Below are 23,352 nucleotides of genomic sequence, written 5' to 3' on the forward strand. Positions count from 1 at the left end.
TATACTTCACCTTGAGGATATTAAAGTTAGTGAAACTAAACTCTAAACTAGCAAGATATGCTAAATGACTGGGTGTGCTTCAGTGGCTAGTTAATGGTTGTAAGTGAAAACAGTCAATCGTTTTAAAGATTTCGGGGAGGCCAATGAAACACCCCTGAAACATTATTGTTAAAATGTCATTTAGCTTGTCCAAGGTGAGGTACATCTGAGAGTAAGTAAAACACAAGCAAAGATCTAGACAAGAGGAAGCAGCATCAGCAAGTGTCACTTTGGACCAAGTGCTGCACCACAACCCTAGAGGGAATGCACGTGGTGGTGTTTGTCTTTTTGTTTTTTAATGATAAACATCAGTAATGAAATAGCCGGTCAATAACGTTAGACCCCTCATCATTACCATCAATTAAATAGTCTTCACCAACAAATAATAACCAAAGTACCAAGAGCTGAGTCATTCACAAAGAGCTCTGGGTACAAAACCTACAGAAGTAGAGTGGGACAGAGTGAGCCAAATGTAGTTGTGAGACTCATTCTACCACTAGAAACAACAGAGGAGAAGAGTCTTCTCTAAAGAGCTGGGTCTTTCGCTGTCTCTTGACAGTAAAATGCCATTGGTCCTGCTATTTGCTGCTGGAAGCAACCAGGGCACTTGGAATCATGATTTCATTATTATTGTGGTTGGAAAACAAACAAGGAATTATTGTTGACAGCAAATTTTCCCTGCTAAACAAAAAGGATCGTCACAGATTTTAACATTAGAAATGATTTTCATTTATTAAAAATAATTGTGCCACAGTCAGCACACAAGAATCAAAGTCATACGGGACACAGAAATCAAACGCTTCCAATTTTCTTATCACACCACAGGTCAAATGTTAGTTTGTATCCAGAGGGATTTAATGAAGTGATTGTTTTTTAAATGTATGAAAACAAGAATATATAAACCAAACCTCTCCTTGGAAGCTTGTGCCAATGCAGCAAAGAAGGGGAAAAAAGGGTTTTCATCTCTTCATCTATCCCCTCTACCAAAGACTTTGCCCACCCTCTATGACTAAGTTATGCCCTGTCATGTAGTCAGAGGCGTCAGATGCCAAGAAGACCACTGCAGCTTGCAGGTCTGTCACTTGAGCCAGTCTACCAGCAGGGATATCTGACAGCCAGCGCTGCACAAGAGGCCTCAAACTCTCTGAGTGGATGAGAGGGGTGTCAACAATCCCCCTGAAAAGAGAGACACAAAGAAAGTAAGAGAAAAGGAGGGTGAGGGTGGGGGGTGGGGGTGCGGGCACAATGGAATCAGAAGGCATCACAGTTTGAAGCCAGAAATGACAGCGGTTGTTTCAGAGCCACCTCTTTGGTGACAAAAAATAAACCCAATTATCCTTTGGAGAAAGGGCATGGCATGACATCTCTGATGATATTTACTGGTAGTGCTTAAATGACTGGCACATCTCAGGAGAGGCCCATGGGTGTCAGGGGACATTTGACATAATTTGCTTGTGTACTCTGGTTAACACTCCGGCTCTGTTTCCTGCTTTAAATTTTTAAGGATTTCTGCTAAAATTAAAGAAATGTCAGATTTCATAAGTGTGCTGGTATCTTAAAGTATAACTCAGATATTCTCTATTCCTTCAATCATTGCAGTAATCAGGTATATCACAGCTCTTACATTCACAAAATATGTCAGCCACCTGCTTCTAAGTCTATGAGAAAGCCAGAAGGCCTGGATTGTTGTTCCATGTAGCCTTGATATGGAATTTCAACACGGGATAAATTAGCAGCTCTAAGAACCATAAGACATCATGGTTAACATATTCCACCTCAATTATATATCTCTTCAGCTGCCCTGTTATCTGGAACCTTTGCTGGCAATCAGAGGTACTGTTTTCCCTCAGCCAATTTTCTAGATAATGCAGCTTATCACTGCCACGGTTATAGTTGCCAATGGAATCAGGCTCCAGTCAACCTCGTGAGCACTAATTGTGTCCCTTTTTTATGCATATTTACCGACTGTCACTTCAAAGAAATCAGCGGCCCATTGAGACACCCAGAAAGCGAGGGCAGAGACAAATGCTTCTCTGCAAATTAAAATTAGCAAACAAGCTGCCGATAAATAAAGCTGAGCGCGAAGCGTGTGTGAGGGCTTTGTTCTGGGGCTATGACTGGGCTGGCTTGCCTGATGCCACCGGACGGATTTGCTCAGGGAAGGCTGGGGCTAATGGATGCTTCACTAAACACCCCCCTACACAACCCTCCCTGTGTTCTACTCTTTTCTTCCCCCTGCTCAGCTTCACAGACAAATAGATACAAACAAGGCACTATTGTTGCCGCAACACTTTAAATGAGGTTGCAAATTTGATTCCCTAATTGAATAGAACAATTAGAGCAAGTGTTGGTTGATTCATCCCTCAAGACGTCATCTAATTAAGAACTGATGTATTGTTTGAGGACTTAAATTAGTGCATCATTCCTAAATGGGGCTCTTCATATGAAAGCAAACACACTAATCACTGCTTTCTTTGGCAGCTTAAAATGCTCAAAAGGTGGAACCGTGTATTTTGGCACCGACTGGTGGGATGAGAACTAACAGTACTTACGGTGAAATGCAGTTGACACACACTCCTCTTTCAATCCATTCAGTGCCCAGCGTTTGAGTCAGTTTGACCACTCCAGCCTTTGACGTGTTGTAGGAGAGCTGCTTCTGGGGATGTGGGACTGCAAAGAAGAGGATGTGCACAGTGCAATATTTTACACGGATTTAAAAGACAAATGCATGATTAATAATAGAGGGAAATTGCAGGTAAATCAAATTTTTTTGTAGAAAAGTTACATTCTTTAAAGAGCGGAAAATGCATCCAATCATACATCAGCCCATCTGTGTCTTGTGGATACTACATAAAAGCTCTTCCATTAGCTGCTGAGGCCTCTGAGGATGAATCCATGTAAAATTAATCGCTTATTATGTCCAGTTATGCTCTGTCCGCAGCAACAAAGACAGGCAGTCATTTGTTTGCCTTGACCATCCCAGATGCTGCACACTGCATGGGATGCCGGGACAGGGGCTAATTTTCTGCTGGTTGATTAATCATCACAAGAAAAGCTCCAAGTTACATTCAACTTTAGTAGTTAACCTCAGCACCCGTCGATCTGACTGCCAAATGGCTTCAGTGTGAGACCGCGATGATAAATACCAGCCAGCTGCAGAGAGGCAGAGAGGGGAGAGAAGACTGCAGCATCCCCGCGTACATGGCTCACATAAAGGAGACATATTAGCAGGACAGAGGTAAAAGTTGGAAAGTGAGTAAGAAATAAGATGTAAAGGGTGGGACAACGGAACTGTAGCTGAGTGTGTGCTTGAGTGGGATTGTGTATAGATAACAGACAAAGGTAATGTTAGGTTGGGCTGGGCTGGATAAGGATAGACTACGACCTCAGAGGAGCAGGCGAGGAGGAGCAGAGCCCAGGGCTTACACGCAGATTGAAGGTGAAATCCGACTTATCAGGACAGGAAACACAGCTCAAAATGCCTAACAGCACTAATCCTCGCTCAAGACCTGATGATACGGCCCCAAAATACCATTCAGAAAATGCCTTCATCCTTTAAATAAACCTGCATTGATGTTTTCGCCGTCTTAAAGAGCAGTAATCCCCAGAGAAGGGAAAAGGAGTTAGCAGGAAAGCATTCTCAAAAGCCCCCTTTAACATTCACCCTGTAACTTGTTTCCCATTTCAAGTGGGAGAAAACATGCTCTTTATCAGGCGTGCCTTTACATTTTGAATTCTTCTGAGTTCAAATGATGCACTTCTTTTTTATTTCCCAGAATGGCGTGGTTGTTCTAATGTGAATTGCTATGTGGCAGATGTCTGCAGGTGTGAGTGTGAGAGTCACAAAGGCTCTTAGGGTCTTCAGCCAAAAGGCAGAATGTGACCATATTAACTTGGATATTTCCTGTCTGGGAGTCTTTGATCTGCTGGCCATTATTCGGGGAAAAAACTGCACTTGATGGTTGGGACAGTGTTAAGCGTGCATGTGTGTATGCATGCACCCCCTCCACACACCATTCAGCAGATGGACAAAAAGCTGTCATTGAGCATTTTAATTGGGCATTTACGGCTGCTTTTTGGGCTTCCACTTGGCTAGAACAGGTCCCATCTGATTACACATTATGACAATATTATAACAGATGTCCAGACCAATAAAGTAAATTCATGAAGGGCTGTATGTAATGTGAGCAATTGATCATTTTTTTATGCTGGCCTCTATTTACCAGCATGCTCCTGTTTTACAGATTGCCCCTGCAGATGGGACTGTGGTCCATATGGCATAGCGGTTTACTGGCTGTTTGACTATACTGCTGATGAAGTGTTGCCGTTCCTCTGGAGGAACCTGTTGGAGGAGGAACAATACACCAGTGCGGCGAATAACAAGCCTTTAACTAGGCACTCACAACAGTCTAAAAGTGTCTTCCGCTGTTCAAACAACGCTGCTGGCACAGGCTTGGGTTTTGCCGTGGCACAGGAACCCTCCCTTCCCATGTTGTACCTTAGGTTGCCTTTTACATCCTCCAGACAGCTCCACAGAGAGGGGATGTTTATTATGATGCAAAAGCGCTTCGGCAAGATGCAATTACACCCTTTTCCTGCAAAGCTTACTGTATACAAGGGTGAATGAATCTCCACAGAGCAGAGTTTAAGTGGGATAAAAGTTGCAAAGGAGAAAAGCTGGCTAATCCTGCTTTGAATGAGTGGGTTCACCTTAAGTTTCTTATAAACAGGAAAACTGCTTATTGCAACGTCATAATGTCAGATATAATAACTCTTTTTTGACTTTTAAAAAAACGCCAATATAAGGGGTATTTCTGCGTGCAGCTCAAATTAAATCAAAGGTATGAATAAAGTACGATACTGTCCCTTCTTGAGCTTGGCACAACTCTACCTGCAAAATGAAGACATTAAAAGGAGTTCAAAAATGTGCACAAAAAAATTATCACTTACCTATCAGACTGGCCATGGAGGCTGTGTTGATAATCTTACCATAACCTTGCTTCAGCATCACTCGACCTACTGCCTAAGGCAAGAATCAGGAGAAAGAGACACATTAAACACCTTATTATTGCGCTGAAATGCTACCACAAGCTCAGCACAAATGCACTCAAAACATGCAGGCTATTCTTGGAGATGGGCATGAAGGTTAAACTAAATTTGAGTCACTTGAATGAGTTTTAAAGTTAAATATAAAGGTCGGAAGAAATGTCAGAGAAAGAGAGCCAGTTCATGACAGCTGAGGAGATGAAACTGGTTGGACCATCATCTTATCATCCTCCATTTTTTTTTCAAAAATAGAACTTTAAATAATGGTAAAAATGTTTTAAGACATTAAAAGGTGTGACTTAAATATGGTTTGTGGATTTTTTAAATTTCAACTGAGCACATACACTCTGCAAAAGTAGTGTTACAGCTATGAAGTAATGCATCTAGTTTTGTGCAAAATTTTATCCTTAAACAAACATGTACTTGTTTATTTTATCGTAATTCATTGAAGTAAAAGAATAAAATGTGTTGCTATAAGACAGAAGGGATTTCTTATGCCACAAATTCCACTGGTTTTGCCACAGATTAAATTTAATACAAATAAAAAAAAATGCATTTTTTCATGTTTTAGCAACATACTGATTTCCCTTTCTTCAATATATGTAAAAATAAATAAAAAGAAGTGTTATAATTGATTGGGATTTTTTTGTTCTCCTCATTTGAGAGAATAACCCAGTCTTGCATGTTTTCTACTGCTGTGTTTGCACTAAATTAATATTTAAGATTAATGCAACTTGGGCCAACTAAAAGAAATATTTACATATCAAATGCATGATTTGTTTGAATTAATTTGCTTAAATTGCAATAATTCACTTTTTGTGCAGTACAATGGGGTAGATAAAAAAGCTTCTTAGATGGTCAAGTCTCAAACACACACCCCTCACACACGCTCACACATACAGTCTTGAAGTACAGGTGAGACAAACCTGACAGCACATGAACGTGCCCCTCAGGTTAACGTTAAAGGTTTGGTCCCACTCCTCCAGACTGGTGTCTTCACTGGCTGAGTTCATGTTAATTCCCGCATTGTTGCAGGCAATGTGAATCGCTCCCCATTTGGACACGATGCTGTCGATCATCCTCTGCACATCAGCTGGGATGCTAATGTCAGCTGTGATTGGAATGGCATTGATACCTGTATCAAAAAACAAGTTTTCAGTGAGAATGCTGTGAAGATAGAATAATTTCACACATAAAAGCTGCTTTTAAACTCAGAGTTTTCAGGCAGTTCAAGTTTAATGAATTATTCAATGTAGATTTTAAAAAATTAAGTCATGACAAAAGCTTTAAAAATTAATCTTATTATTTTGAAGTGTGTTTCACACTTTGAAGAATTAAACACTAAACCACAAATACTGCAGAGGAACATCTGGCCTGGCAGAGAATATCTTAGCCTTTAGTTTGCTGCCCTCTGCTGGCCAAATAGCAAACTTAACCACAATAAACATTTTTCATAAGTACATGTCCTCACACGTTCTGCCCTCCCTCTTTGGCCAATTATGATATTGGTTTGAAGCATACATCATGCTAATTTTAATATATTTTTTAAAGATTTTCCTACAGTAAATGAGATTCTCAACACTAGTTTAACATTTTTTAAAAGGCAGTAAAAGGGGATGTTTTCTTCTTAACATAAATATAATAAACAGTTCACAGTTTTCTGTTTGTTTGCAGAGTTTGACATGTGAGGATTTTATGTTGTTTCAAATGTATTTTTTCATGGTTCCACAGAACAATTATTAAAGAAAAATTCAGGAAATTTGATCACACAAAATACAATGATCAACTGCAATGAACAAGGACTACAGTCTAGAGCAGTGGTTCTCAACTGGTGGGTTGTGACCCAAAAGTGGGTCACAGAGCTGTTCCCAGGGGGTCATGAAACCGGGCATTAAAGGTTTTATTTTCATTTATATTTGTGCAAATGTATTTTAAATTGTAAAATATTTATACATTTATATTTGCCTACATTTTTCTATGATAACAGGTAAATATTAGTCTTTCTCTCAAGATTCCAATGTATTAAACTTCTTTTCTTAGGAAAATAAAGCTGGCTTTCCCAAGATAAGATAAGTCCTTGAGAAATTCTCCAAATTTCTTGCTACCTTTCCTGCCATCTAAGGTCTAATCCCCAACATTTTTTTTAAATACATTTGTGTGGTTGAAAATGTTTTGAATTTGGGTCATGATTCCTTATAAGAAGGGGTGGTGGGTCCTGATGCCTGACCAGTTGAGAACCGCTGGTCTAGAGTAAAGGTAGTGAGTGACAAAGACTGAGTTCCTGCTTTTTGTGATCCAAAAGGCCATTTTATCATCAGGCAAAGGTAGACAATGGCCTGGGGACTTATGCTCCATGAGACCCTGGATAAAAAACATGCAGGTGAGGTGTGCATCAACTATGAGGTATACATCTAAAATTACTGTTAGCAATTAAGACAAATATATTGAAGTAAATAAGATTCCAAAGGTGAATAAAAAAGCATAGAAATATTTTTTGATTTTGTAAAAATGTCCATGCCTTTGGCCCAAACAGCAAGATCCAGTCTCCTCAAAAAGTCCCAACATGTTATCATACCAAGCAATGTTGTATAGATGTTGTGTTGTGTTAAACTGGTGGATTTCTGTTTGGTAAATTGGCATGCAGTAAATGACAGATGTGATTTGTGTCAGAAGAATGTCTATTGCAGATAGTGAGCATATATACATTTAAAGTATAATATGTACTTAGATATATAGAGATGTGTTGAAATATTTAGATATGGTGAGTTTGACTTATAATGCTATTTGGGTTTACAGAGAATTTATCAGTTTTGGGCATGGCATTTAGTGCTATGGCTTTGTTAACTAAAAAGCTTCAAGATTGTTCTTCAAATTTCAAATTCAAAGAAAAAGATGAGAAGAAAAGAAAGAAAAGATGTCAAAGTGATGACAGATTTCTACAAAATAATGGAAATTAAACAAAATATGCAAGATAAGTGTCTGCATACATCTTTATCCCCTTTAAAGTGACTGACCTAATTCAACAGAGGTCCAACCTGCTAGTAGTCACACAATTAGTGAAATGGGGAACACCTGAGTGTAGTGAATGTGTTTCAAGTGATTGTAGTAAGAAGACGCCTGTGTCTGGAAGGTCCAGTCACTGGTATATTTATTTCTTCCTGGCTTCCATTACATCATGAAGACAAAAGAACACTTAGTAGCTCAAGGAAAGGTTGTTGAAAAGTCAGGGTCAGGGGAAAGATACAAAAAAAAAAAAAAAAAAAATTCCAGGGCACTTAAAATACCCCAGAGTTCAGTTAAATCAATCTTCAAGAAATGGAAGTTATATGTCACATGTGTAAATCTGCCTAGATCAGGCCATCCTCACAAACTGAGTGACCATGCAAGACGTAGACTAGTGAGAGAGGTCACCAAGACACCTATGACTACTCTGAAAGATTTACAAGCCTCAATAACTGAGATGTTAAGAGACTCTGCAGGACTGACCTATACACACAGACTCAGAGCTGTGATTGCAGCAAAAGGAGCATCTACCAAATACTGACTTGAGGTGAGTGAATATTTATGCACACACTTATTTTACATTACATATTTTTATCGAACTGCCATTACTTTGTAGAAACTCGTTTTCACTTCGACATTAGAGAGGGTTTTTTTTTCCAAAAAGCCAAATTATATTGATCATTATTAATCTATAAAATCAATAACATGGTAGAACATCCAAGGGGTTGAATACTTTTTATAGGCACTGTAAAACCTAATAATCCTACCACATTTAGATACAGAGTTCAGCATTGAGTTGCATGAATATGGGGTTTTGCAGCTCAGGCATAATGATTTTTTATCAACAGCTCTTACCTTTTAGAAACAGCTCCTCAGACACTGCCTCAGCTTTATCTTTGTCAAGGTCTACAATGGCCACCTTTGCCCCGGCCTCACCCAGGGCATGAGCAAAAGCCCGGCCTATGCCCTGCCCAGCACCTGTTACATAGGCCACCTTTCCATCGAGCCTCATACGATCTAGGATAGGACGTCCCTGGACCCCATGGAAAACTTCATCAGCTGTTATCTTTCTCTAGCAAAAATAAAGACAATAAACTAAAATGTTAGCAAGAGGACTAAATAAGAGAAGATTACTAATGAATGTGAGGAAACAGCTCTTAGATAGCATATGAGCACTGGCTCCGAAAGTTTACCTGGGTCACAGAGCCCTCAACAGTGGCACAAACCCGACGGATCACACTGATGCCATCTCTAAGTGGAATAATGACCTTGAAAACAAGAAGGATAATATCAAAACAAAAAATACTACCTTCCAAACACATAAGTTGCTCAGGGAGACTTGAAATGTACCTGCTCCACGCGGGGATCATCTGAGACAAATTGGTTGAATTTTCTAAGAGCCAGTCCGTTGTCGTCTGTGGTGTCTTTGAGATAAACTTTAGCTTTAAACAGTGAGTTATCTATACATATGACCCCTCGTAACCTCAGCAGGTTGTTGTCCAGGATAAAGTTGTAATAGTTGATGTAATTATTCTTGTCTGCATCAATGAAGATCAAGTCAAACTGCTCGCCTGCCGCAGCCAATTCCTGAAAGACAAGAGCATCAGAAAGAAATATACTCCTGCCCTACAGTTTGTCCAGTGTACTTACAGAACGAGGAGACATGGTCATGTTTTTCTGCTCTGATTGTTACATGGATGAACCCCTGTTTCCCTGACATTCCTTTTCTTACCTTAAGGGTTTCCTTGGCAGATCCTGTGCGTACATTAATCTTCCTTCCATGTGGAGACTTGTCAAAAATTGGCTGGGCAAAGTCTTTGAGGTATGGCTCTAATTCGCAGGCAACTAAGTATCCATCCTCAGGAAGGCCTTCAGCCATGGACAGAGCACCATAGCCAGTGAACATACCTATCTCCAGAATCCTCTTAGCTTGACACATATGAACCAGCATCTTCAGAGTCTGGCCTGAACATTACAGAGCTAAAGTCACAACATGGTAAAACAATCAATATAATGGCTATGAGTAGCCCAGGACAATGTCCTACCTTCAACATGTCCAGTGATGCATTCCTTCGGCAGCTTAAACATGGTTTTGCCTTCTTTGTGCACTTGTTCCCAGTCATGGGAAACTGTTTTTCTACATTAAACAGTGGATAAAAATGTTAACAAATTTGCTTTGTGATATTTTAAATTTTAGATTACATATAGGAAGTCAAGTCGTACTCATAGAGCTCTGCCAGATGTTCACTCTCCTGTGTGGACATTTGGTCCAGGTAGTCATCAAGGCCACTGGCGATATCCAAGCATTTCTGCAAATGACGCGTCAGCTCTTCTGGCACTTTATCACTTGTTGTGGCTATCTCATTAGCTTTTGTTAGTAGGTCCACAAGGATTTCCACTGGAGTGTCAGGCACTGAGGGAATGATACAATGCAACATTAAGTTAGTAATCATCGCATTTCTTTTTCCACATTTCCTTTTAGTAAGACAAAGAGCTGCAGCTCAAACTCCCATGCCAGGTAATTTCTCAATTCAATGAAGTGTGTTGTCAAAAATGACCAGAAATGTGAGAGAAGTCAGAAATAGCCTCTTTGGATCTAAATAACAGTTTTATCCCCAACTTTGTACCAAAGACAATCCAACTCCTAATATGTTCAGACAGGAGCTTTTATGATAGGCACAAGTAGAATATTGCTTGTGGTCTCATGCACCAACAAGTTTCTTAATAATTAATTCAAAATAATGGTTAAGGCGAGCTTTAAATGTGAGGTAAAATATTTTAACTATTAAAATGAGAATAAAGAATGTAAGCAGGTGTTCATGGTGCATAAAATCACAACAAAATAGTTTTAGGTAGTCCAAATATTTCCCTGGGGAGGACACCTGAAGCCCCTCAAAAGCCCCCCCTTATCTTCATATGTAGTAAATTACAACAAGGTAGATCTATGACATAGATCTAGAGACCTTTTTTTAAATTTTTTTTTAATTAGTTTTATTGCTGTGTCATGCAGGAACAACATGCCCAGCACAAATAAGCTTAAAAGGCACTATTATTCACAGGTGGAGAGAAAAAAATTACCTTTACTCATCTTACTTTAATTGCAGATATATTTTTGTGAACCTGTACTTTCTGAGAAGTAAAATCAGTAATTTTACTTTGACCAAAGTACACACTTGAGGAAGTAAAAAATGTCACCACATTTTAAATAGCAACCAGTTTTTGCCACCCTAATTTAACCACTTTAAGCCATTTTGTTGCTGTTTGCCCATATTGGCCTTTTTTGTCACTTTTAGCCCATTTTTGCTATTATGGCCCCCATTATTGCCACTTATTCCTGTGGTTTTAGCTTTCATCCATTTAAAACATTATTTGCCTCTTTCATGGCACTTCAAATCCATTTTTGCTGCTTTTCACCTTTAATAGTCATGTTTTTTTGCCACTTTCTGCCCATTTTTTGCTGCCTTCCCACCATTTTAGCCACTTTTTCTCACTTTCAACCTATTTTTGTTGCTTTCCTGTATTTTGCTACTTTTAACATTTTTTTAGAACTTCAATTTGCCACTTTTAGGCCTTTTTTACTGCTTTTAATCAATGTTACCACTTTTTAACACATGCAATCATGTTTGCCATTCTTTAATTTGAACCCATTTTGCCTCGATAAGACCCATTTTTGTCCCTTTTTTGCCACTTTTTAACCATTTATTGCTGCCCCCCGCCTTTCAACATTTATGCAACTTCGATTTGCCTTCTTTTTAGCCATGCATTTTATCCATTTTTGTCACTTTCTTACACATTCAAGCCATTTTTGCCACTATTTGCCATCTGTACCACTCCAAACCCATTTTTGCCTCTTTTAGACCCATTTTTGCACTGTTTTGCCATTTTATCATACATTTTTTGCAGATACTCATCCATTTCTTTACACTTTTTTGTTGCTTTTCACCCATTTTGGCCTCCCTCAATCCATTTCGCTGCTTTTCTTTGAAATATGCAACTTCTTTTTGCCACATTTAAGCCATTTTTGCCACTTTTTATCTCTTTCCACACATTTAATTATTTTCATCAAACTTGTTGCAGTTTCTTCTCCTTATTTTCTAGCATCCTGGTGGTTGTGCACATCATGGCTTGTCCCTGAAGTCTGACATTTTCCTAATCGTCTATAACATCTTCCAACACTCTTTCCAGACAGAGGGATATAGGGGGTGGGTGTAACTTTGATACATGAGCTCTCACTCTGGCAGACATAACCGTAAACGTGAAGACGCTTTTGTTTTCTCCTCGCCACAGACAGACAGACTTCAGGCACTGTACGGAGCTAACAGTCTGTCGTAAGATGCCCTGGATCTACAAATGCACTGACAGCCTACATAACAGACTACGGAGGAGTTAGACTGAAAACTTACGGCACGTGTGCAGCCCTTATGATATTAACTCTGCCCGTGCAACAACAAGCCGAGCTACGCTCTTACCTTTGTCAGCTGGCATGGTGCGCGTTTCCGGTCGTGATGATTTGGGTAGGAGGGTCAGTGGAGTGGAGATCAAGCAGTGGTGTGGCAGATATTTGGTAGCATGCATACAAAGTTCAGTGAAAGGGGAGTGACTAATAGTTAGCTCAGCAGGAGAAAACGCGCATGCTTACTTTGTGTCTCGGTGTCTTTCTAGACGGATGCATTAGAGAGGGCAGAGCTTCACGCGCTCAGGTGAATTACGGAAATGTGAGCTTGTCTGACAGGATCAGGGTTTTCTGAGGTTATGGAACATCTTACAAAATCGAATTTATGCAACGCAAGGAAACGTGTACAAGTAGCTAACCCCTTTCATAAGAGTGGAGGTTGATTATAACCCTCAGAGACGTGAACTCACACTGATGACAAAATGTGTGTATGATTTTATCAACAGGCTAAAATTGATAAACACCTTCTATTCAGGTTGCAGGGCTTTTACAGGATGGCATAACATATTTCTAATGCAGCACTGACTTTGTAAACTTAAAAAAGAAACGCTTGCAATATGCTACTTAAAAAACATGAAATGTTGTCACTCACTACGATTAGAATATACTGTCTTGCTATCCATGTGCCTGTGAAATTGAGACAACATTATGATGGCCAGCATGTGCAAACAAGGCCCCCTATAAGGAGAGAGCTTTCTGGGGGGCCAACCAAACTGATGGCAGCAAAATCATGGTCCATTGTAAAGTTATGCTGTGATGAAAATGTTATTTTTTAACCTGAATAATAACCACTCTTATCAAAGCAACAAAAAAATTTTGTTTATTTATGCTGTAGTACAAGACAGCCTTTTTCAAAATGTAAATCCATTTCCTTAAAACAAAATTGCCTTTTAATTAGCAATATTTACAATGTGCATGGTCACACTGAACTAAACCAATGGGAAAGTAATCCCAGGAGCTAAGCCATAATGACAAACGTCAGTACGCAAGAAAAATTTTAAAAATGATACAACTTTGATGGAAAAATATGGAGTGAAAAGTGGCATAAATTGGTTAAAGTGGCAAAAAGAGGTGGCAAAAATGGGCAACAAGTGGCAAAAATGGGCAAAAAGTGGCAAAATTTGTGAAAAGTTGCAAACAAGTGGCAAAAATGGGCAAAAAATGGCAAAAATTTGTGAACAGTTGCAAAACAAAAAAAATGGCAAAAGTGTCAAAAGTGGAAATAAGGTGGAATAAAGAGGTTACCAAAATGGACATCAGGAGACATGAAAGTTGCAAAAATTGGCTAAAAGGAAAAAAAAATGCAAACATGGGTTTGGCAAAAGAGGTGGAAAAATGTTTAACAAGTGGAAAAAATGGCCCAAAAAGGCAAAAATTGGTTCGAAAGTGACAAAAAATGAGCATACATGTCAAAAATCGGGGGAAAGAGGCAAAAATTGGCAAAAAAAAAAGTCTTCTTAAAAGGTTTGAAAGTGACAAAAGAGGGAGCAAAAATGGACAACAAGTGGCAAAAATGGAACTGAAGTAGCAAAAAAGGTAGCAGAAATGGGCCCAAATTGACGATAAAGTAGCAAATATTGACAGAAAGCAGCAAAAAAAAAAAAAAGGTGTGCACGTGGCAAAAAGAGCTGGCAAAAATGGGCAACAGGTGGCAAAAATTGGCAAAGAGTGGCAAAAATGGGCGAAAAGTAGCAAAAAAGGTCAAAACCATCAAAAAATGGAAATGAGGTGGAATAAAGAGGTAGAATAAATGGGCAACAAGAGACATGCAAGTTGCAAAAATTGGCAAAACGGAGAAGAAACTCAAACATGGGTTTAAAGCAGCAAAAGAGGTAGCAAAGTGGGAAACAAGTGGAAAAATTATCCAAAAAGGCAAAAATTACTTGGAACGTGACAAAGAAATGAGCTTATGTGTCAAAAATTGGGGAAGAGAGGCCAAAATTGGCAAAAAAAATGCTGCAAAAATGGGTGTGAAAGTGACTAGAGGTGGCAAAAATGGGCAACAATTGGTAAAAATGGAATTAAAGTAGCAAAAAAGGTAGCAGAAATGAGCCCAAAGTGACAATAAAGTAGCAAATATTGACAGAAAGCTACAAAAATGGTGGCAAAAGGTGGCAAATATTGGCAAAAAGCAGCAAAAAGTGGCCTAAAGGGAAAAAGCTGGGTAAAGTGGTAAAAAAGGGCAAACAGAAGCAAAAAGTAGTGACAAAAATAGGTGATGGGTCATATTAAGTTGCTAAAATTAGTTTAAAGTGGCAAAAGAGGAGGCAAATGGGTAACAAGAGGTAAAAAGGGCAAAAATGGGTTTGAAAGTAGGTCAAATAGGTCAAATCTGAACAAACAGGTCAAATGCAGAACCCAATAAATAAGTTACTTGACACTCCATTCAGCTTCAAAATGAGGTGACTGTTAGCCAGGATGCTATCACCAATGCTACTGACCCACCCAACATACACTGACATCATCGATAAATCCCATCTGTGGATGGCCTATGCTCTGGATTTACTGAGGCTCAACCAATTCTGTGGGCCGCCCAGAGTGCAAAGACTGGCTACAGAGATGTGACACGTAAGATAAGTGCAAAATCCCAAAAAAATGCAATGACTGAAACAACAAGCAAAAGCTGAAACAACTGCATTCACAGCAAATGCTTTTATGATATAAATCAATACACAATGTACCTGAGCCACCTTCATAGAAGAAACACTGCAGAAGTGCTTCTGGCCTAATGGAGTCTGTGTGGAAAAGTTTGTTATTAACAGAAGAGAGTGGAGGAGAGCAGGCATGCTCTGTTTGGATGGGGAAGGTGCAAAATTGAATGACAGGCCCTAGTTTGGAGTTCATAACGAACAGAGTCATGATGATACAGTCACTTTAAACAGGTGAGGAGTGAATCTACAAACAAACATCTATGCGTGTTGAACTGAATTACGTTTTTTTTTATCTTGGACCTGCTGATGGTCCACATGTCTCCTCCTCTCTTGCACAGTTTATCAAAACTGGACCACGTTTCTTTATAGGAGCAAAGAGCCACACTGAAAACTTCTCAGGATGTTTTCACTCCTCCACTGGCCTGCTGCAGCATGAGCTTGTGATCGTTATGGGTGGGGTTGAGTTGTACTGTAAGCTGACGTACACAATGGCTGCTGCCAGGGTAGCAATTTGCTTACAGTTCTGTGCAGAACTTTAAGGCATATTTTGGCCAAAAACTGAGGCTAAAGTAGGGCATGTAACGGCAAGTAAGCCTGCCTCAGAGCACCACTGGGCAGGAAGGAGGATTTAGGCAACCCAGGTGCTTGTGATGTCCTTGCATATTACCAAGGGCATGGGAAGTTAATCTGTTGAAAAAATAACAAAGTCCACACATTCAGAGTAGAGTAAGGGGTGGATGTGGTGAGTAAGCAGGGCCTGGGGTACCATATGCACATCTAGTAGAGTTTCTAGAAGCTTCAGGTCATGCTGTAGATGTTCCAAGGACCTAAAAACTGCCAGTGGTCTCTGGGTGTGTCATCAGGGTTGAAAAAGGCACCGACAAAAGAGATGCTGTCAATATTGACCATTGCTGCAGAGCAAAATACATGTGTAGACATGTGTCTAACTGGACTCTGGCCACCATCCCTCCCACTCCATGCATAAAACATACACACACAACTGTGTGCACTTGCAGTTGCATGATCAGTGACAGTACAAAGCCTCAGTTTAGACTTCTGTCAAAGGATAGGGGTCTTTCCATTAAACATGTTAATAATAATGGTGAATAAATGAATGAATAAAACACATTTAGGAGTAAAATACAATGGTTAATATTTCACACCTCTAAATAACAGATGATCTATAGCAGTGTTTCCCAACCATTTTTCCTTGGACTTCTTCAACTATATACATAACAGGATGACATAAAAAAACAAAAAGGTTATAAAACTCTCATCTGTCACTCCTCTTTTGCTCTGGCTTGAGTCCAGGGGAAAAACATTGCAGTGATTCTTACACACCCTTGAGGTGTGAAGTTATGCATACCATTTACATTAAAGCTTAAATCTGTGTGACTCATTTAGATTGCATTTATTTCGCTGAAAACTGGAAATGTCTGTGTTCCCAAAGCCTGATAAATCCTATCATTACTTTGTCCTTGAGGTTACTGTGACCAAAAAACATTAAAAAAGGAACTTATCAGTCATTTGACAAGGATATTAAAATGTCAACAGGCTGCAGAGGCTGCATTTGTTTTCAAGTTGGAGCAGTGATCATACATTTTAAATTTAATTCTTTTAACAAAATTTGGAACAATATTCCAGTTCACAAAAAAACAAATGGTTGGTATTTACATATTTACACAACAATGCTTGTGGTGCTCTTAAACCATCTTAAAGTCAACACTGACCATTAAAACCCCTATAGACTTTTTTCCCCATTGAATTAATCTATAAGCTGCAATGAACCTTGGGTAAAATCATCAGGAAAATTTGCATGATTGCATAGAAAGTGAGGAACTTGGGATCTAACATATGCCAATAGTCGTTCATAACTCTAAGCACCACTCAGTAAGCCCTGTAGAACCTGACCCTGCTCTCTTCATGAACACATAACTTTCCATTTAAAAACACACCCACAATCAAAGTTTATTGTATAATAGTGTGAACCAAAAAAAACTGTCACCTCTGAGTTATACAAAATAAATTGCACGTGTAATGGCATGTAGATCATACTGGATGAGTATGCTCCTCCTCACCTCACAGGCATCTAATATATTTAAAGACTCGTGGAGTAGTTTTCCTTGCAGACTTGAGAAAGCTCTTTTCACCACTCTCACTTACCGGCATCACAGCAAACATGGGAAAGGTTGATCTGAAGGACAACGACAGCAAAGAAAAGAAAACTGAGTTTAGTTTAGTGCGAATAAAAAGTACATGGTGGTGTGAACAAGGACAGAAAGTCAAAAGTGACAAAGTTGACTGTGTCTCTGCAGCAAAAATGTAAGTAAAACATTCTTATGTATTTATAAAGATCAAAATAAATAGAAATACAAAGACAAGTATGTGGCATATATATATATATATATATATATATATATATATATATATATATAAATAAATTTATTTATTTCCTTGTGTATGCATTTGTTCATATATGTATATATGGGCCCACTATTACCTGTTAAGTAACAAGTGTAATTATTTTGTAATTTTATCTTGGTTATTTTGCACCAAGTAATAAGTCAGAAATATGGTAATATTAAGGAAGTATTAAGCTAGTAATTTATTTATTATAAATAATTCTTTGTAATATTGTGGCAATTCTCTGGTCATTAGGTGGTATTTTAGCCAAACACTAAACCAACCCTAACCCTAAAAGTTATTATATAATTCTTCAGGAAGGGCTTTAAAAAAGAAATTATCTGGGATTTATCGAGCAACTTAGATAGAAAATGATCTTATTTCTTAGAAATGACTTGGTAAGATAGCACCTAATTACCAGAGGACTCTCATATGAGGGTTAGGGTTAGTCATGGTAAAATATCACCTAATTACAGAGGATTAAAACAATATTACAAGGAATTATTTGATAATTCAGACATTATTTCAAGGTTAATACTTCATTAGCATTAGTAAAATGACAACTTATTTCTTCATACTTACTTCCTTATTCCTGAGAAATTACTAGATAGTTACTGCTTATTATTAATTAATGGGTAATTTGGGCCCACTAAAATAAGGCGTTTCCTCCTTTTCTTTCTAAGTATAAGTTAAACTATCAGAAACAAAAAACATAGATCTAGACACTTCTAGTTATGAGAGAACAGCAGTTGTACTTCAGTACAGTTGACCTTGTGATCAAAGAAATTGAGGCTGACTGCTGGAAGGTGATAACATTAGAACTGCAGGCGTCAATGTCAGTGTCAATGTCACATGTTGTGTAAGTCACACCAACTGCCCTGACCTCGACCAAAAAAGCTCTGCAGCTCATTTAGTGTGCACATGTTCAAGGGGTCCACGTGCTCCAATATAAAGCAAAACAAGCTCTGTCCTTTACAGTAGCTATATGAGAGCTGGTACAGTCATGCTCAGAACTTGTTATTTATTTAGTCATTTTTTTGTCTTCCAAAGATTGAAACTTTCATAACTACTCAGCAGCATGCTTTAAAGAGGAAAACAGAGTTGGATAGTTATGATAACAAAATGTTTATCAAACTGTTTATTTGCTTCTAGCCTAAACAGTGATGAGCTGTTTTGGAAGCGGTGACATTTAATCTCTTTTTAGGGTCAGATTTGGTGCGTCAAATCTAGCTGAATGTGGTCCTTGAGGCTCAAATGAAGCATCTGTGGTACAAAGACACTACTGGAGAAAGAGATGGTGCACACAGTGACCTTTCAACATAGCTTTAAGAGGTTTAGTAAGTGCAGGAAAGATTGGCTGAATAAAGGAAATTTTTTTTATTAAATCTGCAAAAAGTGGCTGTTTTTTTTTTAAAAGGAACCCTTTAATTTTAAGACATACTGACTTTATTAAACTAACACTAGTGTCTTATATGTTGTTTAAAACAATCCCTCCTGAAAATGTGTTGCAAAAAAATTTAAGCATAAAGGTGGATCTATTCTTAAAACTTTCTTGAAAATGCTAGCGGGTTTCTTTATGCCGCATACATATAGAGGACACAGGTGTTAATTTGAGATAACCAACATAGAGGAAAAGAATCAATGAAGGAAACATGAATATCTTTTATTTAATATAATATATAAACTTCTATTTAAAGGGAACCTGCCCATATTAACACATGCAGTCCTTAAAATCAATGTTAGTGGCTCTAATATTTGTTATGCAAAAAAACATTCAAGATTTTTATAGACAATTTGAAAAATACAGTGCCTATAAAAAGTATTCACCCTGTTGGATTTCTTACCTTTTTATTGATTTTATACATCAATCATCCAAATATAATTTTGGCTTTTTTGACAAAATAAAAAAAATCAATTTTAAAGTCAAAGTGAAAGATTTCTGCAAAGTAAAATCAGTTAAATAAAGTGCATGAATATTCATCACTTCCTTCAAGTCAGTGTTTAGTAGATTTACCTTTACTGCAATCACAGCACTGAGCCTGTGTGGATAGAGCTCAATCAGGCTGCACCTTCCAGACACAGGTGTCTTTATACTACAATTTGTTGAGACACTTTCACTGCACTCAGGTGATCCCCACTTCTCTGATTGTGAGACTACTAGCACTAATTGTTGGACCTCTGTCAGTCACTTTAAAGGGGGGTGAATATCTACGCAGTCACTTATTTACCTCACATTTTTTATTTTATTGACATTACTTTGTATAAATGTGTTTTCACTATAAGATCCTGGGCAGTTGAAAACTTCTTTTCGGCACAGTATATCAAACTATGGTTTGTTTTTTCTTGTTTTGATGCTCTTTTTTAACTTTGTCTTCATGTGTTTTGTATTACAGCTATGAGAGCAAAACAGAAAAAGGAACCACATGGACAGTAGTGAGCCCCATAGTCTTCACATACAAGGTGACTGAGAGTCGAGGCCTGCTGGACCCAAACAATGACACCCTCCTGTTTGGGCACATCGCTGACCCACAGCAGCTTGAGGTCTTTAAAAAATCCATGAAACCAATAAAACGCTTTGTAGTTGTTGACCAAGAAGTCTACAAAATCTATGGTTCTAAGATAACTGAATATTTAGAGGCAAACAATGTTCTGTACAAGATCTTAGCACTACCCACCACTGAGGAGAACAAATCCATGGAAATGGTCCTGAAAATACTACAAGAAGTCAATAACTTCTCTCTTGACCGTCGTACAGAGCCCATCATCGCCTTTGGTGGAGGGGTTTGCCTGGATATAGTGGGCCTGGCTGCATCGCTCTACAGAAGACGTACCCCTTACATAAGGGTCCCAACCACGCTTCTCTCCTACATTGATGCAAGTGTCGGGGCAAAGACAGGGGTTAACTTTGCAAACTGCAAGAACAAGCTGGGTGCCTATGTTCCACCTGCTGCTGCTCTCCTTGACCTGTCCTTCATTCAAACAGTTCCTCGACGACACATCTCCAACGGCTTGGCTGAGATGTTAAAGGTACAATAAAGCTGGGCTGTGAAATATTTACCTTTAGTTGTTTTATTCTGGAATTCAAGAAATATTACCACCAGGAGGTTTTTGCATTAAAAGTATCACTGGTGATATAGAAAGTTCAAAAGTGCAAAGCTTAGTCCAGAACTCTCCTAATTCTTGGTAACGCTGACTGAGTGGGCATCTCTAAGTGGATCTATTAAAGCTTTTGAAGTGCAACAATTCAAAGCACGCAGATAGAGAGAGGTCAGGCAAATGTAGTCTTTAAAATGTTAAGTGTGCTGCCATTAAAATGAGATCTAAAATGTAGAATGTGAAATATCAGCAATTCTAAATTAACCCCAGGCACACCAGGTTGAAAATATGACTTTTATGGTGCACTTTGCCAAGCTGTCCAGTTTGGTTGAGTTCACTTTGGCACAATTTGTACAGTAAACCCTGATCTTACTTGTTCTTCCACAGCCAACACCGACTCTCACTCCTAGTGATGGGAATTCAAGCTTCTTTAAGAGATCTGGATCATTTGGCTAGGGTCTTGAACAGGTCTTCATTTGGTAACATTGGTGCTTTTTTATGACGATTAAACAGGGGCATTTTACACTTGTCTTTGACGGCATGGGTATTGCTTTTCCATCAGTCTAAAAGTTTGAGAAAACCTTAATTGAATGCTACAAAATGTTTTACTATCAAATTACCATTTTCGGTAGCTTTCACTGATTAGATCAATTACTCAATATCAAAATTAGTATAATCAAACTGACAATCTGACACAGTGGCCTGACCGGTTATACTTAAACCTTTTTTTTTTTTTTTTTTTTACCTTTGTTCTTGTCCCAGTGTACATATCTTTTAGTCATGTTTGGGCCGAAAAGTGAGGCTGCAGTAAGGCATAGATATGGCAAGTAAGCTACCTTGTTACGTCTGGCAAAAATTAGGGTGGTAAAGATCAGGTATTCTGGTATCTTTCACAAAATTGAAAGTGGAAACTCAAAAATTGCCAACCAAACCAAACAGAACCAGACGACTATGTAGAAATACAGCTTTACACACCCCAGCGTGGAGAAACAAAGACAATAGTTTAAGCCTTATCCCGTTAGAAGTAAACATAAAAATGATCATTACTATTGACTCTGAGTGGTGAAGTGCGAAAGTTATTTATTTGATGCATTAATGGTACAGGTTATAATTGTCCATATGCTCTTCTTTGCAGATGGCCTTGATGAAACACAGAGGCCTCTTTGAGCTTCTTGAGAAACATGGCTGTATGCTTTTGGACTCTAAATTCCAGACTGAACAAAGTGCAAATGGATGCAGCTGTTTACAGGTTGCATCACAGGCAACTTATATAGCCATCACAACCATGCTGGAGGAGCTGGCCCCAAACCTGTGGGAGGATGACCTGGACAGACTTGTGGACTTTGGCCACCTAATCAGTCCAGCATTAGAGATGGTAAATGTCCCCTATTACACTCCTGTTTGAATCAGTGTTGTGAGATTCTTCTACAGTATATTTTTTTGTCAAATATACCAAGTTTCTATCAACAGTTATCCAATCGTCCGCTTTATGGTGATTTGTTGAAAAGAGATATGATGTGCTGAAAATGGGATTTGGGGTCTTTGGTCTCAACTAGACTTTGGATAACAATTACCTACGTCCTCACTGGTGTTCTAGGTGACCCACTACGGAAATCTTGAAGTAAACGCTACAAATTTGGATTTTTAAAAATTGTATCTTTCTTCTTTTTCTAACAGAAAGTTCTCCCATCACTGCTGCATGGAGAAGCAGTGAACATTGATATGTCATACATGATTTATGTGTCCAAAGAAAGAGGTCTATTGACAGAAGAAGAAAAGCAAAGGATAATCAGCTGTATGGTGGGTCTGGAGCTGCCTGTGTGGCACGAGGCCTGCACCATGGAGCTGATACAGAGATCTCTGCAGGACAGACTGAAGCATTCTGGAGGTCTGGTCAGGATGCCTCTGCCTGTTGGTCTGGGGAAATCAGGTAAGAGAGTGAGAATGAGGGACAAAATTATGGATGGATATAGGTAGTGAATTGCTGACTTTAGCAGGTAAGTGGGTTTTCTTCAGCATTTGTCTTCATAACTATGATGGCAATCCCAAACTGTACTAAATAATTTTGATTCATTTTATCATTGAAAAATATCTTGTCAGTGCACTGAAGGGTAAATCACATATGTCTAAGTTTTGTTGTCTCTCTCTCTTTCATTGCAGAAATTTTCAACGACACATCTTGTGAAATTCTGCAGAGGGCTTATGAAAAATGGTGTGATGAACTAAGCTTCCCCTCAGACAATAACAATGAAAGTTAACATAGCCACACTACAGCTATCTGTTTGTGTAGGGAATGTCTTATGTGTACCTTTTTATGTGTACCGTTGTACATCCCCAGGTTTATACTGGTGCTTTCCAAAGAGAACTTCGGACAAATCTTGTCCAGCCAGCTTCTGAAGTTCCAAAACATTGATTTTACATATGCAATTCTTTAAAAAAAAAAAATCTTTTTAAATTGTTTTTTGATTTTGTTGTCATATTTTGTAAATCACTTTTAGACCTTTTTTGTGAAAGGTGTTTAACTAAATAAAAAAACTTGCTTACCTTTACTTCTTATTGTTCAGTTTATCCTGGAAAGAAATTGTAGCTGAAAGCATTTACATAATGTATTTTTACACTAAGGTAACACAGCTAAAATGTTGTATTTGCACTGATTATTCT

The 23,352-nt window shown here is 38.5% G+C and overlaps 2 protein-coding genes across 4 annotated transcripts; one reads left to right on the forward strand and one right to left on the reverse strand.

Annotated features, from left to right (window-relative positions):
* Window positions 1-594: 594 nt before the first annotated feature.
* On the reverse strand, window positions 595-17,386 carry zgc:113054 (uncharacterized protein LOC541322 homolog). Of its 3 annotated transcripts, none has more exons than XM_041783900.1 (11): window positions 17,271-17,386; window positions 10,312-10,501; window positions 10,134-10,225; window positions 9,821-10,053; window positions 9,439-9,675; window positions 9,282-9,356; window positions 8,944-9,160; window positions 6,012-6,220; window positions 4,990-5,062; window positions 2,592-2,709; window positions 595-1,215 (listed from the first exon to the last, which is right to left on the reverse strand). In XM_041783900.1, exons 2-11 carry the CDS (start codon window positions 10,350-10,352, stop codon window positions 1,020-1,022), a joined length of 1,491 nt encoding a protein of 496 aa, XP_041639834.1. In that variant the 5' UTR covers window positions 10,353-10,501; window positions 17,271-17,386; the 3' UTR covers window positions 595-1,019. The 3 variants fall into 3 exon arrangements, with proteins under 3 accessions (XP_041639834.1, XP_041639832.1, XP_041639833.1); XM_041783898.1 differs by lacking the exon at window positions 17,271-17,386 and adding an exon at window positions 12,558-12,692; XM_041783899.1 differs by lacking the exon at window positions 17,271-17,386 and adding an exon at window positions 12,492-12,556.
* Window positions 17,372-23,104, forward strand: eevs (2-epi-5-epi-valiolone synthase). The gene is made up of 5 exons (XM_041783901.1): window positions 17,372-17,514; window positions 19,989-20,622; window positions 21,827-22,066; window positions 22,369-22,621; window positions 22,852-23,104. The coding sequence occupies exons 1-5, from the start codon at window positions 17,372-17,374 to the stop codon at window positions 22,947-22,949; spliced, it is 1,368 nt and encodes a 455-aa protein (XP_041639835.1). The 3' UTR covers window positions 22,950-23,104.
* Window positions 23,105-23,352: the final 248 nt, after the last annotated feature.

The sequence above is a fragment of the Cheilinus undulatus genome, linkage group 3 (assembly GCF_018320785.1).
Source record: "Cheilinus undulatus linkage group 3, ASM1832078v1, whole genome shotgun sequence".
NCBI lineage: Eukaryota > Metazoa > Chordata > Actinopteri > Labriformes > Labridae > Cheilinus > Cheilinus undulatus.

Coding starts and splice junctions, on each gene's coding strand:
- zgc:113054 (XM_041783898.1), bottom strand. CDS start 12,663: ATGCATGCTACCAAATATCTGCCACACCACTGCTTGATCTCCACTCCA. Junction 9,161..9,281: donor TTGAGGGCTCTGTGACCCAG/GTAAACTTTCGG, acceptor TATTTTTGCTAG/AGAAAGATAACAGCTGATGA. Junction 5,063..6,011: donor GCACGTTCATGTGCTGTCAG/GTTTGTCTCACC, acceptor TTCTTGCCTTAG/GCAGTAGGTCGAGTGATGCT.
- eevs (XM_041783901.1), top strand. CDS start 17,372: ATGGGAAAGGTTGATCTGAAGGACAACGACAGCAAAGAAAAGAAAACT. Junction 17,515..19,988: donor TGTGTCTCTGCAGCAAAAAT/GTAAGTAAAACA, acceptor TTTGTATTACAG/CTATGAGAGCAAAACAGAAA. Junction 22,067..22,368: donor TCAGTCCAGCATTAGAGATG/GTAAATGTCCCC, acceptor TTTTTCTAACAG/AAAGTTCTCCCATCACTGCT.